The sequence below is a fragment of the Ceratotherium simum genome, chromosome 11 (assembly GCF_057802395.1).
Source record: "Ceratotherium simum simum isolate JZ-2026a chromosome 11, ASM5780239v1, whole genome shotgun sequence".
Taxonomy (NCBI): Eukaryota; Metazoa; Chordata; class Mammalia; order Perissodactyla; family Rhinocerotidae; genus Ceratotherium; species Ceratotherium simum.
The window spans coordinates 39,100,129-39,117,961 of NC_141910.1; the positions used below are offsets into that span (position 1 = coordinate 39,100,129).

Genomic DNA, 17,833 nt, shown 5'->3' on the forward strand with positions numbered 1-17,833 from the left:
GGCTTCTTGTACCAACATTTGTTTCACACATTCTTCCACAAATGCACCTGGCAGGTTACTAAATACTTATGATTTATTGCAGACTTTCTGAGGCCACGTAAATGGTTCAGTTGGCTAGTTTTCTGCATACCTGGAATCTGCATTCCTCTTTAGGTGGAGCCTAAGGAGCCACAGGAAAGGATGATGGGGAAGGAAGAGCCCAACACAGAGCGCCAAGAGCTGCCAGCCCTGGGCAAAGAGAAGCACCATAGGTTAGACACCACATGGCAGTCAGAGATCCACATCAGAACAGTTGTGACTGACAGAGGTGTGAGAGCAAAAGGATGATGATAGTCTTTCTTGACCCCAAAATGTTTTTGCTTCTTCCACATATACATTATCTGCTTAGAGCATTTATAATACATAAAAACATAAAAGCTCCACATTGGGTCAGATCCATAATCCATCTAGTGTGTATATTATTGTCGACAATTGAGGTACCACAGGACATGTAGATATAGTAGTCCTTGTTGACATCACACTCAAAGATTAGGGACATTGTTCCTTTTTTGCTCATTTATGCATTTACTCACCCATTGAAATACAAGTAATGGCTTTGAGAAAGGGCAGATGGAAAAATAGTAAAAAATCATGTACCCAAAACAAAACCAATCTATCCACACATAAATACGTATACACCTAAATAAGGGGTAAGCATAACATATTAACAGAGGTATCTTTAGGTATTGGATTATATGTAACTTTTTTTTTCTTTGCTATGCTCTGTATTCACTTTTCTATTTTAATTTTTTTCATTATGCAAGTATAACTTCAACAATTTTTAAAATTTATATAAAAAAGAAGAGAGGGAAAAAGGCACTGTTCCTGCCCTTGAGGAACACACAGTTTAGGAGATGTTATATATTTAAACAGTGATTTATAATATAACATGGCTAACACCACGTAATAATTTTTTTCAAGTGTAACCAGTGGAAGGAATGGTTAACTGGTGTGGGAGTCAGAGAAGAATCTACAGGAGAGATGTTGCTCGGGCTGGACTGTGAAGTCTACGGGTGGGAAGAAAGAAGAGGGATACAAGTAGTAGGAATAATGCCAGGAGCAAGGTGAAGGATAAAGCAAAGGCAGGGCGTGTTTGAAGAACGGGAGAGTTTATTCATTCATGGTATGCTGGAGGCAGGAGGCATAAAATGAAGTGGAGAAAGAGGAGGACCCTAGGGCCAGATTATGAAGGACGCTTGACGCAAATGAAGCTTAAGCTTCAGAATCCCTCTTGTGCACAAGCCCCCTTCAAGTCCCTGGGACTATTAACTGTGTTTACATGGTCACACATTCTTTTAAAATGTATAAAAGTAGTGTATTTTGTAGTCTTTTTCTTAGAGGGTACAAAATATTCATTGCATAAGCTTCAAGTCCCACAAAACCTGGATCAACCCTGAGAGTTCTATATGCTAGGGTAAGAAATTTCTGTTTTATCCTATGGTTTACAGGCAGCCAATAAGCAAAAATTAAAATAGTCAGTCATTGAAGAGTAAACACAAGTGACTAAAAACCACATGAAAAATACATTCAACTGCACTAATAATTAAAGAACCACATCCTAAATCAATAGTGAAATAGTACTTTTTACCTGGAAAGAATTTAAAAGAATTACCTGAATGTTGTTGAATTATATAGGGAAATTCTAGAAATAAATTCAAAGAAATTCACTAGACTTGTACACAAAATTTATGCTCAAAGATGTCTACTGTAGTGGTGTTTATTACTGGAAAAATAATTGGAGCAACCTAAATGTATCATAATTGATATGGATGCAACTATTAACGTTTTGAAGAATGTTGAACGATTCAGGGGAAATGATTATGTTCTATAGTTTAAAAAAGTAGTATGCACGCTGTAACTCCTGTAATATGAAAAACTGTGCATGTGCATAAATATACACACATTCGTTTACATATAGACACATAAATATATAAACAAACCAAAAGAATGTACATCAAAATATTAATAGTTATTTTTCCTTTTCACACTTTTTGTATTTTTCAAATGTCTATACTGAATATGTATCATTCTTACAATCAGGAAAACAACATCATTTTAAACTGCATGTATATGTATCAATATATACCTGCAATGGTCCTGGTTGATTCTGTGGCTGTCTCCGTCTTGTCTGTTTAATGAGCTGACAGCAAATTTCATTCTGTAGCTCAGGATGTGTCAGACAGATTTGCAAAGCACTCTGGGCTAGAGATATGTGGTAATCAATTGCAGGGGAGTCAACTGCTGCATTTATAAAAAGCTGGCAGGTCTGAATTAAACAAAAAAAATTGATACACTCAAGGTAAGGAATGATTAGATTTATTCTGCATGAATTATATTGATTCTCTTCTTAGCAATAGTTTTTGTTTAAAAGGATGGAAAAAGATATATTACGATAACACTAATCAAAAGAAATTCAGAGTGGCTACATTAATATCAGACAAAGTAGATTTCAGAGCAAGGAATTCTGCCAGAGATAAAGAGGGTCATTTTAGGGCCGGCCTCGTGGCTTAGCGGTTAGGTGCGTGCGCTCTGCTACTGGCAGCCCGGGTTCGGATCCTGGGTGCACACTGACGCACCGCTTCTCCGGCCATGCTGAGGCCGTGTCCCACATGCAGCAACTGGAAGGATGTGCAACTATGACATACAGCTATCTACTGGGGCTTTGGGGAAAAAAAAGGGGAGGATTGGCAATAGATGTTAGCTCAGAGCCGGTCTTCCTCAGCAAAAAGAGGAGGATTAGCATGGATGTTAGCTCAGGGCTGATCTTCCTCACCAAAAAAAAAAAAAATAAAGGGGTCATTTTATAATGATAAAGGGGTCACTTCATCTAGAGGACATAACAATCCTAAAGGTTTATGTACTTAATAACAAAGCTTCAAAATACAGGGTGCAAAAACTGACAGGACTGCAAGAAGAAACAGACAAATCCACAATTATAGTCAAAGATTTCCATTCCCCTCTCTCAATAATTGAGAGAACAAGCAGACAGAAAATCACTGTGGATTTAGAAAACCTGAACAACACTAACAACCAACTTGACCTAACTGGCATTTAGAACACTCCACCTAAGGGCAGAATATGCACTCATTTTAAGGGCATATGGAACATCAATCACCTCTCATCTACCAGACTATAAACTTCACAAGGACAGGAACTATGTCTTATTTATCTTTGTATTCTCCACACAGCATAGAATGACACAAGAAATGTTTAATGAATAAATGGATTTAAAATTTGACTAAATAAATATAATACCTATTAAGAAAGACCAAAGGGAAGTGTTCATAAACACCAATGGCTGGCTTTAATTATTGTGTTGTTATATAGTAGGTAGTCTTTTATCTCTTCTGAAAACAGAATATAATTTTATTTATTTATTTATTTATTTATTTATTTATTTATTTATTTATTTATCCCCCAAAGCCCCAGTAGATAGTTGTATGTCATAGCTGCACATCCTTCTAGTTGCTGTATGTGGGACGCGGCCTCAGCATGGCCGGAGAAGCGGTGCCTCGGTGCGCGCCTGGGATCCAAACCCGGGCCGCCAGCAGTGCAGTGCGCGCACTTCACCGCTAAGCCACGGGGCCGGCCCATGAGAACAGAATATAATCAAATAAATTTACTCTCTAACCTAAAGCATTGCTGCCCAAAGCATTACATGAAATATTCAATGGAAAAAGATTTCCACCATTAAATAGTTTTGGAAAAATCTTGAAGATTTTTTATGCATATTAGTGTAATAAGGATCTGAGAAATCTTGCCATGAACAGCAAACAAATAAACAAACAAAACTGTTTCATTTGTTTAATCCAGAGTTTTCTAAATTTATTTGACTACAATCCCTTCCTAAATCTTTGTTTTTTCCTAGTAATAGCAATTAGCATCTTAACTAGTTTACTGAGAAAAATATTTTGGGAAATAGCAGCCTAAATAACTTAAAATGGAGGTAAATAAATACTTTTTTCCCCCCAAAAGAAATTAAATTTTGGAATAGTTACTAGGAAAAGGTTATAGCATAATCTTCCCTAGATATTTTTCAAGGTAGGATATTAATACTTATCATTCTTCACTTTAACAGTTCATTGTAATAAAGCCGAAGATTTGTTATATCCATGACTGGAAGAGTAGCTACTCCCACTTGAGAAAGTTTGGGATGGCACTGCCTAGAGGCATGGGAAGCAACTTCAATCCTTATATAGTTTTTTATGAATTCTTAAAAATATTTTCATGCTGATTGTACAACCCCAAATTATTGTTATAATGTATCAAATATATTTGTAGTTATAGTGTAATAAAAATATTTGTTTTAATGTATTAAATATATTGGGCTTATTATTGACATTGAAATTTGGGAGTAAAATAAAGTTCTGGGAGGTAAATCAATTTCTTTTGAGCAGGCTATTTAACGATGTCAGTCTTGCTTCCTTAGAATAAGTGTCATAAAAAAATACTGCTTGTGACAGTATATAGTTGGATCTTGTTGTTTTTTTTCTTTTGGTGAGGAAGATTGGCACTGAGCTAACATCTGTGCCAATCTTCCTCTATTTTTTGTATGTGGGATACCACCACAGCATTGCTTGAGGAGCAGTGTGTAGGTCTGTGCCTGGGATCTGAACCTGTGAACTCTGGGCCACCAAGGCAGAGCATGCGAACTCAACAATCATGCCACTGGGCTGGCCCGTGATCTTGCTTTTTTATACAATCTGACAGTCTCTGCCTTTTAATTGGAATATTTAGACCATTTATGTTTAATGTGATTATTCGTATGGTCAGGAATAAATCTATCTTTCTATTTGTTTTATATTTGTCACATATGCTCTTTTTCTGTTTTCCTCTTTTTATCCCTTTTAAAAAATTACTTGAGTATATTTTATGATTCTGTTTTATGTCCTTTGTTGGCTTATTAGCTATACCTCTGATTTTTTTATTAAGTGGCTGCTTCTCGGTTTATAGCATATAGTTTAATCTTATCACAGTCTACCTTTAAGGAATATTATACCACTCCATGTAGTATAAGAACCTTCCACAGTATACTTCCTCTCTCAGTCTTTGTGCTATCGTTGTCATACATTTTACTTTTACACATAATTTTAAGCCCCACAATATAACATTATTATTATTATTATTTTGGTGAGGAAGATTAGCCCTGAGCTAACATCTGTTGCCAATCCTCCTCTTTTTGCTGGAGAAGACTGGCCCTGGGTTAACATCCGTGCCCATCTTCCTCTACTTTATATGGGACACCGCCATAGCATGGCTTGACAAGTGGTGCGTTGGTGCACGCCTGGGATCCAAACCTGTGAACCCCAGGCCACCAAAGCAAAGCACGCAAACTTAACTGCTACACCACCGGGCCAGTCCCTATTATTTTTTCTTTAATCCATCAATTATCTTTTGGAGAGATTTAAATAATAAGGAAAAATTCTTATATATTTACCCATATATTTGCCACTTCTAGGGCTCTTCATTCCTCTGTATAGATCCAGATGTCTATCTGGCATCATTTTCTGTCTGCCTAAAGGGCATTCTTAAACATTTCTTATAGTATTGTTCTGCTGGGGATTAATTCTTTCAGTTTTTGTATATCCAAAAAAGCCTTTATGTCACCTTTGTTTTTGAAAGATATTTTCACTGGATATAGAATTATAGTCTCACAGATTTTTTTCTTGCAGTTCTTTAAAGATGTTACTCCACTATATTATGACTTACATAGTTTTCAATGAGAAGTTAGTTGTCATTCTTACCTATGTTCTCTGTATGTTATGTTATTCTCCTCCTACACATACATAGCTGCTTTTAAGATTTTCTCTTTATAACTTGTATAAAGTAATTGAATATGATGTGCCCTAGTGTGGTTTTCTTCATATTTCTTATGTTTGAGATTCATTGAGCTTCTTAGATTTCAGTTTATAGTTTTCATTAAATTTGGAAAAATTTAAGCCATTATTTCCTTAAATATTTTTCTGTTGCCCTCCTTTCTTTTGTGAGACTGCAATTGCATATGTATTAGGCTGCTTGAAATTGTCTGACAGCTCACTGTACTCTATTCAAATTTTTTTCAGTTTTTTTCACTCTGTTTCATTTTGGATAATTTTTATTGCTATGTCTTCAAGTTCACTAGTCTTTCCTACTGCATTATCTTATCTGTTGTTAATCTCAACCAGTGTATTTTCATTTTAGCCACTGCATTTTTCATCTCTAAAAGTTCAATTTGGGTCTTTTAAAGATCTTCCATTAGTCTCCTTAAAATGCTTGTGCTTTCCTCTACTTCTTAAACATATGAAGTGTGGCAGCTAATCTCCGAGATGGCCCCCAATGATCTCCACCTCTCGAGATTCAGACTCTTAGGTAATCCCCTTCCATATTGTACTAGAGTTGATCTGTGTAACCAGTAGAATATGGCATAAATGATAGCACTCCATTTCTGAGATTAGGTTATTAAAAATCAGTGTGGCTTTCATCTTGAGTACTTTACTTGATGCCCAGTGTGTCAGGAAGTCTTTCCGCTCTGGATGATAAGCACATATATTATTTCCACCTCTGTGTAAACTCCAGGAATTTTTTTGCCTATTCCTTTCTGGTAGCTGTTTCCCTAGCCTCAGGTACTTTCCTCACACACATATACTTATCAGCTCTCAGCTGAAACCTCAAAAGGAACCCTCTACAGATCTCTGGTGCTCTCTCTTCAGCTCTCTTCTCTCAGTCTTGTGAATTATAACCACCTTGGCCTCCTCAAACTCTTAAATTTGTTTTGGCAATTCAGGACAACTTCCAGGCTCCATTTGGGTGCCCCCTCCCTGCACTGCAGCTTTGAACTTCTCTCCACACATTTAAGCTGCAGCAATCATAAGGCTTACTTCATTTGTTTTCCTGAGGATAAGTGTACTGCACTGCCTGTTGTTCAATGTCTGAAAACCACTGGTAGGGTAAATCCAGTCCCCGTTGCTCTATCATGGCCAAAAGTAGAAGTCCTTCCTTTTATCTTCTAACTAGTTGTTGTTTGTACATATAAAAGGTTTTGCTTTCTGCTTATTAATTTTGTGTCTCACTAACTAACTGAATTCTCTCTTTGTCTGTAGTAGATTTTTAGGGTTTCTTTTTTTTTTTTTTTTTTTTTGGTTTTCTAGGTATACAGTTATATCATCTGTAAATATTGGCATTTCCAATCCAGTCTGTGTGCCTCTAATTTTTTTATTGGTTAATTACAAAAGGTTAGTATCTCTAATAGAATGCTAAATAATAATGAGGATAAACTCTACACAAATTATACTTTAATAAAAAAGTTTAAAAAATAATAATGGGGAGTGATTGTCCTTATCTTGTTCCTCACTTTAGTGGAAATGTTTCAAGCATTTCCCCATAAAGCATTATACTTGCTTTCAGCTAAGACAGAAATATTTTATCATGTTAAGGAAATATCTATCACTATTTTATGAATACTAAATTTGTCATCTATAGAGATGATTGTCTACCTAATAATAAATAATATTAATGGATATCATAATATTTAAGCATTCTTGATTTCCTGGAACAAATCTCTCTTGGTCATGATTTATTATTCTTTGTACTATGATGCTAGATTCTGTTTACTAATATTTTATTAGTTTTTGCATGAAATGCTCTGTTTTGTACAATCTTTTCTGAGGTTTTGTGTCAAAGTAATACTTACTTCACAATAAGAATCTGGTGATACGATGATTAAGAACTGCTTCAAAATAATCCAATTTTGGGGAGCAGTGGGGATAGGGAGAATAAAACAAACTTGGTCATGTGTTGATGAATACGAAGCTAGGTGCTGAGTACCTTGGATCTCATAATATTCCCTCTACTCTTATATATGTTTGAAATTTTCCAAAATAAAAAGTAAAAGAAAAGGAAATTTGGAAAATTTCCTTTTCTATCCTTCAGGACAGTTTAAACAGCATTGAAATTATGTACACTTACAAAGTTTGGTAAATTCCCCTGTTTAAATTTTCATTCCCCTGTGGGATTGATTTTGGACATATATATTTTGTTATAAAGTTGATAACTTCATCCAGATTTTCAAATATATTTATATAGCGTCTTTCTTGCTTTGGGTATTTGTGTATTCTACAGGTGGATTTTTAAAAAGGTTCCATTATGGTAATTTTAAACATGAATAAAAGTAGAAAGAAGAGTATAATGATCACTCATGTACCTATTACCCAATGTCAATAATTATTAGCATTTTGCCAAACTTGTTTCCTTCAACACTCCCCTTCGAGTTTTTTTTCTGGAGTATTTTAATGTACATCATGTTATTTTACCAATGAATATTTTGGTATGGATCTCCAATTGATAAAGATTTTTTCCCATAACCATCATGTCATCATCATATCCCCCAAGTTAACAACAATTCCTTAATATTATCTAATAAACAGATAATTTGTTTTTTTGGTGAAGAAGATTGGCCCTGAGCTAACAACTGTTGCCAATCTTCCTGTTTTTGCTTGAGGAAGATTGGCCCTGACCTAACATCTGTGCCCATCTTCTTCTATTTTGTATGTGGGTCACCACCACAGCATGGGTTGGTGAGTGGTGTAGGTCCATGCCCAGGATCTGAACCCATGACCCCGGGCCGCCAAAGTGGAGCACACCAAACTTAACTACTACACCACCAGGCCAGGCCCAACAGATAATTTTTTTGAAATGAGGGGAATGTAGGCAAGAAGAAGCCAAAAGAAAGACAAAAATTGAGACTCTAAGAGACTAGAGGAAAATGAAGTACCAAGGATCTGGTGTGGAGTCAAGATCTGAATCCTTACAAGGTACACTATATTCTGAGACTGGAGGAATTGGAGGAGAAAACAGATGAAAGAATGCTCTGGAGAAGAGAGATCTGAGGTGATCATGTCTGATGCCCTCTAGTTTTCTCAATGAAATTGAAGGTAAGTTTGTTGTGAAGAGCATTATTGAGCAGGGAGTTTGAGGGGGATGTGACCAAAGACAAGCAAAAGGAGAGGCAGTTGACATTCTCAGGAATGAAGACCATGGATTTACATTGAGTCCAGTCCACATGGCTGTTCGATGCTTTCTAACAGTGCACGTGTGACTAACGTGGAAGCAGACAAGACAGTAGCATTGATCTAGGTTGGGGTTTGGCTGAGGAGGGCATGGAATTATGGGTCCCAAGGAACTACAAATATTAATGGAAGTAATCCAGACTGGTTAAAGAAGGAAGAAAAGCCAAGGGGCAGTTATCATGCTCCCTTTTGATCTCAAAGTATATAAATGGCTCAAAATAAAGGTCTTAGGATGAAAAGTGGAAAAGTAAGAAAATAATAGAGCTCATAGGCTAAGAGATTATGGTTAAAGAAAGAGATGTTAGAATTTAAGCTTTCAGGTAAGGAATGGTGAGTCAGAGTATGGACATGGAGAATGGGAAGATGAAGTAGCCTAGAGGTGAAGCTTACTGGCATTGAGAAGGTCAGGACTCTTAAGACCATAGCATTGGTGAGTGAATTGATAATAAAGTCATTCAGGATAACAGCAAGGTTTGAGGTAGAGAGAAAGAATGTGAGTTGGGAACCAAAAACCTTAATGAAATTTGGGGAGCTACCAGAAGGTGACTGATGACAGAAATGGGGTGGATAAAGAGTGATATCATTGAATAGCAAGTTTCAAATGATCAGGGATTTCTAATAGAGGTTGAGTAATAAGAATTTGAGAGAAGCATTGGAGAAGATCTCTCTCCCAACACTGAGGTAAGTGTGATATGAGAAATCTCTCCATTTGAGAGGCTGAAGAGGAAATGATTCTTCTGATATCAAGTGTTTCACATTGCCCAAACCCCAGATAGTTTATTTCAGTAAATCCCAAATCTTCACTCAGAAAACATATTAGATTCACTTAATTTTATTTCAGTAAATTTTCTTCATCATCATCATCACATTTTGAATTTTCTTGGAAAGGGTGAACCTTTATAACCTAAATTATTTATTTTTATTTTTTCCAATTAAATTTTTTAACAACATAGAACACTCCATATAAAATTTTACCTTAAATAATTTAATAGCTTCTGTCTGTAGAGCTTCAGAAGGTAGTGTCGTCAGAGGGGAAATGATTCCTTCTTTGCTATGACACAAAGTAGGGTGTCTCCATATCTGAGAGGCTAAATATAGAATAAAATATGAACAGAAAACAGAAAGAATCATTTATTTTGGCCTCCCATTAAACTATCCCTTTAAAAAACAGTTCATTCAGGCCTGGCTCACAACTTTAAGTCATAAAGGTCATGAAAAACCTTTGGCAATATTATTTTACTGCAGTTTCCAGGCCACTGGGATTTTCATGTTTCTGTTTTGCATAAATTAAATCTAGAAGAGGTTGGTCCTAATAATCGAGGCTGAAACAAGTCTACCAGGGCATTATTATGTTACGTAAATGTGCTAAAAACTGGTAAGCCAGGTAGGGAGATGACTATACATGAGAAAGAGCTGGAGAAAGATAGAGCAGAAGCCAAAGTAGGAAGAGATAGAAAGATAAAGAGGAACTTGAAGTCACTCCTAAAATCAACATTTATTAAATTCCTATGCTGAACACTGCAAATAAAACGTGATCTCTGTTACTATGTAAAGCAGAGCATAGACTCTAGACTCTCAATGGGGAAACCTTAGCCATAAAAAAATTTCAGTGCAAAGCAACAAATGCTATAAAAGGGTTAAATAGGAAAGTGCATTGGGACCTAATTTTAACATTTATTAAGCACCTTGTATGAGCCAATGCTAAGCTGGGGTGGGCTGACTGCAGGAGCTCCTAAGGTAGGTAGGATTTCATCAGGTTGGTGGGGAATGTGAAGGAAGGTGGGCATCCCAGGCAGAGGGAGTAATGTGAGCAAAGGCAGAGAGGTGTGACAGGACAGGGCATACTGAGGAATGATGGTGTCCCTGGAGCCTAAGAACCACAATGAGAATCCTGGCCCATGACAAGCAAAGCCAGCGAAAAGACAGGTAAACTGCAGGAAACAGGAACCCACAAAGTGAAAACTCCATTAGGCTAAGGGGGTTGGGGTACATTTCATAAACCACAGAGCCTTATATGTTATGAACTTACAAGGTTCTCCTTCTATATTTAGCAATTTGCAAACAAGTTGTTCAAATTCAGATCCAACGTTTATGTTGTTACTTCCAGCTGCAACAGTCAGATGATAAAGCCAAGTGTCCTTAAAATCAGAACATATTAATAGAGATGTTAACTGAGATATAGTTTTTGATGACTTAAGGAAAAAACAACTTGCATAAACAGTAGAAAACTTTGACACTGAAAAAAAACTCTTTAATTTTTAAATAATAACGAAAAGCCACTTAGTCAAACAGTTCTGAAGCAGGCTCACTTTAATCGCGTTCATAGTACCTTTTCCCATTGTTCACATCTTTATTATTTTCCATTGATGTTTCTTAGAAAAGTATAATAAAATTAAGAAAACTAATATGATATTAAGAGACTAGAATAAACACACCAGTAAATATTCTTTTAAGAAATATGATAAATTCTATCAAATTTAAAATCTGACTCCCAATACATACATATAACACATACAAAGTACTTCAGAAATCCAGGAAATTTAAAGAAGAAAATAATACCCAGAAGGAACATACTTCAACACAATAAAGGCCATATAAGAAAAGCCCACAGCTAAGATCACACTCAATGGTGAAAAACTGAAAGCTTGTCCTCTAAGATTTGGAACAAGGCAAGGATGCCCACTCTCGCCATTTCTATTCACCACAGTACTAGAAGTCCTAGCCAGAGCAATAGAGCAAGAAAAGGAAATAAAAGGCCTCCAAATTGGAAAGGAAGAAGTAAAATTATCACTGTTTGCAGATGACATGATCTTATACGTAGAAAACCTTAAGGATTCCATAAAAACCCTATTAGAACTAATAAACAAATTCAGCAAAGTTGCAGGATGCAAAATCAACATACAAAAGCCAGTTGCATAAACTAACAACAAATTATCTGAAAAGGAAATTAAGAAAACAATCCCATTTACAACAGCAAAAAAAGAATAAAATACTTAGGAATAAACTTAACCAAGGAGGTGAAAGACTTGTACACCAAAAACAATAAAACACTAACGAAAGAAATTAAAGCAGACACAAATAAATGGAAATACATCTAGTGTTCATGGATTGGAAGAATTAATATTGTTAAAATGTCCACACAATCCAAGGTGATCTACAGATTCAATGCAATCCCTATCAAAATCTCAATGGTTTGTTTTTGTTTTTGTTTTTTTACAGAAATAGAAAAAAAAAAATCCTAAAATTCACAGGGAACCACAAAAGTCCCCAAACAGCCGAAGTAATTTTGAGCAAGAAGAACAAAGCTGGAGGCATCACACTTCCTGATTCAAAATATATTACAAAGCTACATTAATCAAAATAGTATGGTGCTGGCATAAAAACAGACAATGGAACAGAATAGAGAGCCCATGCATATATGGTCAACTGATTTTTGACAAGGATGCCGAGAATACCCAATAGGGATGGGATAGTCTTTTCAATTAATGGTGTTGGGAAAAACTGGATATTCCCATGCAAAAGAATGAAATTGGACCCTTATCTCACACCATACACAAAAATCAACTCAAAACAGAATAAAGACTCAAACATAAGAGCTGAAACCATAAAACTCCTAGAAGAAAACATTGGGAAAAACCTTCTGGACATAGGCCTTAGCAATGATTTCTTAGATACGACACCAAAAGCCCAGGCAACAAAAGCAAAAATAGACAAATGGGATTACATCAAACTAACAAGCTTCTACACAGCTAAGGAGACAATCAACAAAATGAAAGGCAACCCACCAAATGGGAGAAAATTCACAAATCATATGTGATAAGGGGTTAAAATCCAAAATATATAAAGAATTCATACAACTCAATAGCAAAAAGACAAACAATCTAATTAAAAAGTGCACAGAGGTTCTGAATAGACATTTTTCTAAAAACATACAGATGGCCAACAGGTACATGAAAAGGTACTCAACATTAATCATCAGGGAAATGCAAATCAAAACCACAATGACGGGCCGGCCCTGTGGCTTAGCGGTTAAGTGCGCGCGCTCTGCTGCTGGCAGCCCGGGTTCAGATCCTGGGCGCGCACCAACACACTGCTTCTCCGGCCATGCTGAGGCCGCGTCCCACACACAGCAACTAGAAGGACGTGCAGCTATGATGTACAACTATCCACTGGGGCTTTGGGGGGAAAATAAATAAATAAAATCTTTAAAAAAAAAAAAAAAACCACAATGAGGTTAACACCTCACACCTGTTAGAATAGCTATTATTAAAAAGAAATAAGTGTTGGCAAGGATGTAGAGAAAACGCAACTCTCGTACACTGTTGGTGGGAATGTAAATTGGTGCATACACTATGAAAACCAGTATGAAGGTTCCTAAAAATATCAAAAATAGAACTACCATATGATCCAGCAATTCTACTTCTGGGTATATATTTGAAGGAAACTTTATAATACAAATATACATAAAACACTAAGTCAAAAAGATATATGCACCTCCATGTTCATTGCAGCATTATTTACAAAGCCAAGACATGGAAGCAACTTAAGTGTCCATTGATGGATGAACGGAAAAAGAAAATGTGGTATATATATATAATGGAATATTACTCAGTCTTAAAAAAGGAGGAAATCCTGCCATTTGTGACAACATAGATGAAACTAGAGGACATTATGCTAAATGAAATAAGCCAGACACAGAAAGACAAATACTACATAATAACCACTTATATGATGAATCTCAGAGTCAAACCCATAGGAGCAGAGAGAGGAATGGCGGTTCCAGGAGCTGGGGGAAAGGGGAAACAGGGAGGTATTAGTCAAAGGGTACAAAATTTTTGTTATACAAGATGAATTAGTCTTAGAGATCTATTGTACAACACAGTGCCTATAGTTAATAATACTGTATTATATACTTAAAAATTTACTAAAATGGTAAATCTTATGTTAAGTGTTCTTATCACACACATACAAAAATAATAATAATAAAGAGGTCAAGAGGAAACTTTTGGAAGTGATGGACCGGTTTATGGCATAGATTGTAGTGATGGTTTCATGGGTACATATCATTTCCAAACATACCAAGTTGTATACATTAATTATGTACAGCTTTCTGTACGTAAAAAATAAAGAAAGAAAAGAAAATACTCCATTTTTCTATTCCCCAAATATAACTACTTGCCTTTTTTTCCAGTCTATTAAAATAGATATGTAGATTATATTTTCACATAGTTGAAATTATATTAAAAATAGATGATTAGAATTTCTAAATTTTACTAATATTCCTTACTGCTAAAAATTCTTTATAGAAAAGATATAAAGGCTATAGGATATGGACATATCATATTTATTTAATCCATTTCCTATTGTTGAACATTTAGATGGTTACTTATTTCTCACTGATAAAAAATACTGTGAAATTTAACATCTGTTAAGCAAGAAAGAATGTCTGTTATATTTTCTGTGTTTGAAATACATCAGAAATGAAATTATTTTTAAAAGAATACTATGTCTAACATATTTGTAAGTAAATCTTTGATTGCATTTATGCTCATTTGAAAATTATTGCCAATACTTAATAATATTAAAGTCAACCATTTGTAAGTAAATCTTTGATTGCATTTATGCTCATTTGAAAATTATTGCCAATACTTAATAATATTAAAGTCAACCAATAAGTCTTTATGTACCTTTTCATGCTTAGATCCAATTAGGAGGTAAGTGGGACCTTGGTCTTTGGGGTGGATCACGATGGTGTAATGTGTGGATAACAGACTTCGCCCACTGGCTTCATAATCTTCATCTGAATCACAGGATCTGTCAACCTCTTCAACTTTAGCCTCCCAGAGTTTGATCTGACCTAAAGGAAACTAAAGAAAATGTTAGTCATTGTGAGGAAGGCACTTTCTAAATCTTTTCCTGCTGAAATTTTTCATAGTCCTTTTCATTCCTACCTTTATGTAGCATATCTTTTTAAAAAATGAATGCCTAAAGGCAACTCAATTATGCACATTGTTACAAAAGTAGTAGCCACAAGCAAAATGCCAACTGTCATATAAAAGAGCAATTTGAACACTAGACATTTAACTTTTTTTTTTTTGGTGAGGAAGATCAGCCCTGAGCTAACATCTGCCAATCCTCCTCTTTTTGCTGAGGAAGACTGGCCCTGGGCTAACATCCGTGCCCACCTTCCACCACTTTATATGGGCATGCCGCCACAGCATGGCTTGACAAGTGGTGCGTCGGTGTGCGCCTGGGATCCAAACCAGCGAACCCCGGGGCCACCGCAGCGGAGCGCGAGCACTTAACTGCTTGCGCCACCAGGCCGGCCCCTAGACATTTAACTTTTGAGGAGAAAGCAAGAAGATTCTTCCGTATAGTGGTTCTGATTATTCATTGGACTAAAATGACCCATTACCTAGTCAAGCAATTAGGTAATTCAGTCAAAATATTCATTTGACATTTTCTTTCCCCACAGAATTGATTTGATTAAGTTATTGGATCAAAAGAACAAGTGTAGCTATAGTCTCAATACTATTCATAGAAAAAGTAACAAGGGTAGACAGCTGGTGTGAAAAAGTGTAATTCACTATCGCCCTAAACCTCAAGAAATGAGAAGTGTTCTGAGGCTATTTATGAACATATACAATATATCGCAAAAAAATGTCATGATTTCTTCCATCTTAATAGAAGGGTAAGAAAACTTCCTAAAACTGATTTACATTAAATTTTACCTACCCTTTACCACCAAGAACAATTGTATCTGCTGTGTTGAATATTTAGCATATTTATTTTAAAACTTTTGCTTTAAGTAAGTATATTTATTCCAGGAAAATAAACAGTCTGCTTCAGATTTACAGCTTCTAAAATATTCGATGAGGTTTGCAACTGCAGTCTGAAAATGTTCACTCTAACTCCAAGGACATTTACCATCGTACATTTTCAGGCTCAGGCCCAGGGCTCAGTGCTTGGACCCTTTTCCCATCTACACTCACTCCCTGGATGATCTCATTCAAGTTCATGGCTTTAGTACCAGCATCTATTAGCTACTCCCAAATTTATAACTCCAGACCCACTGTCTCTTCTTAGATGTCTAATAGCATCTCAAACTTAACTTGCTAAGTCCTCCACCACAAGGTGCTCTGCCCAGTCTTCCCCATCTCAGTTGTTGGCAACTTTATCTTTCCAGCTGTTTAGGCCAAAAACCTTGGCATCATCACTGACCCTTTTCTTTCTCTCATATCCCATAACTTTTCAGTCAACAAATCCTGTCAGCAAGACTTTCAGAATCTGGTCACTTCTCACACCTTCACTGCCACCACTAAACCACAGTCAGATCTCAGCTGGATTACTGTAATAGCCTCCTAACTAGTGTCCTCCTTATTCCCTTCAGACAGCGGCTGGAGTGTTCCTGGTAGATATAGGTTAGATCATGTCACTCCTCTGCTCAAAAACCTCCAATGGCTTCTCACCTTACTCAGAACAAAAGCAAAAGTCCTCACTATGATAAGGCCCCATGTGATTTGGTCCCCATTACATCTCTGACCTCATCTCCTATTATTCTCTTCCTAATGGACTACAGTCTGGTCACACTCACCTTCTCTCTATTCCTTAAACACACCAGGCATGCTCCTGCCTCAGGGTCTTTGCACTTGTTCTCTCCTCTGCCTGGAATGCTCTTGCCTGAAATATCCACATAGCTGCTCTTTTACTTCCTTCAGAACCCAATTAAAATATCAACTTCTTAGTGAGGTCTTACCTGGATATCTTATCTAAAATGCAATATTATCTGCTTAATAGCTGATTAATAGTAGATAATTTATTTAATTAAATGGAAAATATGACTTTTTCCCCATTAAATTAATAACAATTATTTTCTGAGTAGCTACTATGTGCAAAGCACTCTTCTGGGCACTGAATAACGAAAATTTACTTCTGAAGGAGAAATGCAAAATTAACTTATCTATACTTTCAGAAAAAGAAAGGAAGTAAAACAAAAGCAAAAGTATAAGGCAGAAAAGTCACGTTAATAAATAAAAAGCAAGCTTTACAAAACGGGATAAAGAAAACTAATTCTACTATGATAATGTATGACAATATTATCCCAATTGTGAGCTTTAGGTACGTCCAATCATATGAAAATCAAGGTTCCATCCACCCCAATATTTAAAGATGATTATTCCTTTTACCAAAAGATTCACCATGGCTCCATAAACAGTGAATAGACCTAGTGCTTTTAACTGTTTTGACCGAATTTTAAAAAAGATACTGATTGAGATTAAAAACAAATTGTTTCTGAAACATCTATAGCACAAAACGAAGTAGGCCTGGACTGATTCACATGCATTCTCAATACTTTTCCAGTAATTATAATTGATTTCTGCTCATCTATCCACATTCTTCTGACTTGTTTCTTCTGCAACCAATGTTATCCATTTTTATTAAATTATTATTCTACTATCATTATTATTATTCTTTTTGGTGAGAACATTTAAATTCTACTCTCTTAGCAAATTTTAAATTATTTTTCTATTTATAAAACACACGCTTATTATAGAAACCTGGTAAGTATAGAAAGGTATAAAAAAAAAGAAGAAAGAAAATCACCCATAATTCTACCATTGCAGATAATTACTCAACATCTTGGTATAGTTCTTTCTGAACTTCACACTATGCATATTTTACATAGATGAGCCACACTGAGAATTATAAACTCAGCATCCCAACCACCCTCTTTTAAAGTCTCCCTGTAA

At 35.8% G+C, this 17,833-nt stretch overlaps 1 protein-coding gene across 5 annotated transcripts in view; it reads right to left on the reverse strand.

The window, feature by feature from the left end:
* The window catches only part of PLEKHH2 (pleckstrin homology, MyTH4 and FERM domain containing H2), a 105,002-nt gene that overhangs the window by 24,782 nt on the left and 62,387 nt on the right, over positions 1-17,833 (reverse strand). For all 5 annotated transcript variants that reach the window (XM_087436833.1, XM_087436829.1, XM_087436830.1 and 2 more), the window contains 5 exons: positions 14,771-14,950; positions 11,113-11,221; positions 10,059-10,171; positions 2,126-2,305; positions 131-228 (listed from right to left, as the gene is read on the reverse strand). In XM_087436833.1, coding sequence (XP_087292959.1) covers positions 131-228; positions 2,126-2,305; positions 10,059-10,171; positions 11,113-11,221; positions 14,771-14,950 — 680 coding nt within the window. The remainder of the gene's footprint in view (positions 1-130; positions 229-2,125; positions 2,306-10,058; positions 10,172-11,112; positions 11,222-14,770; positions 14,951-17,833) is intronic.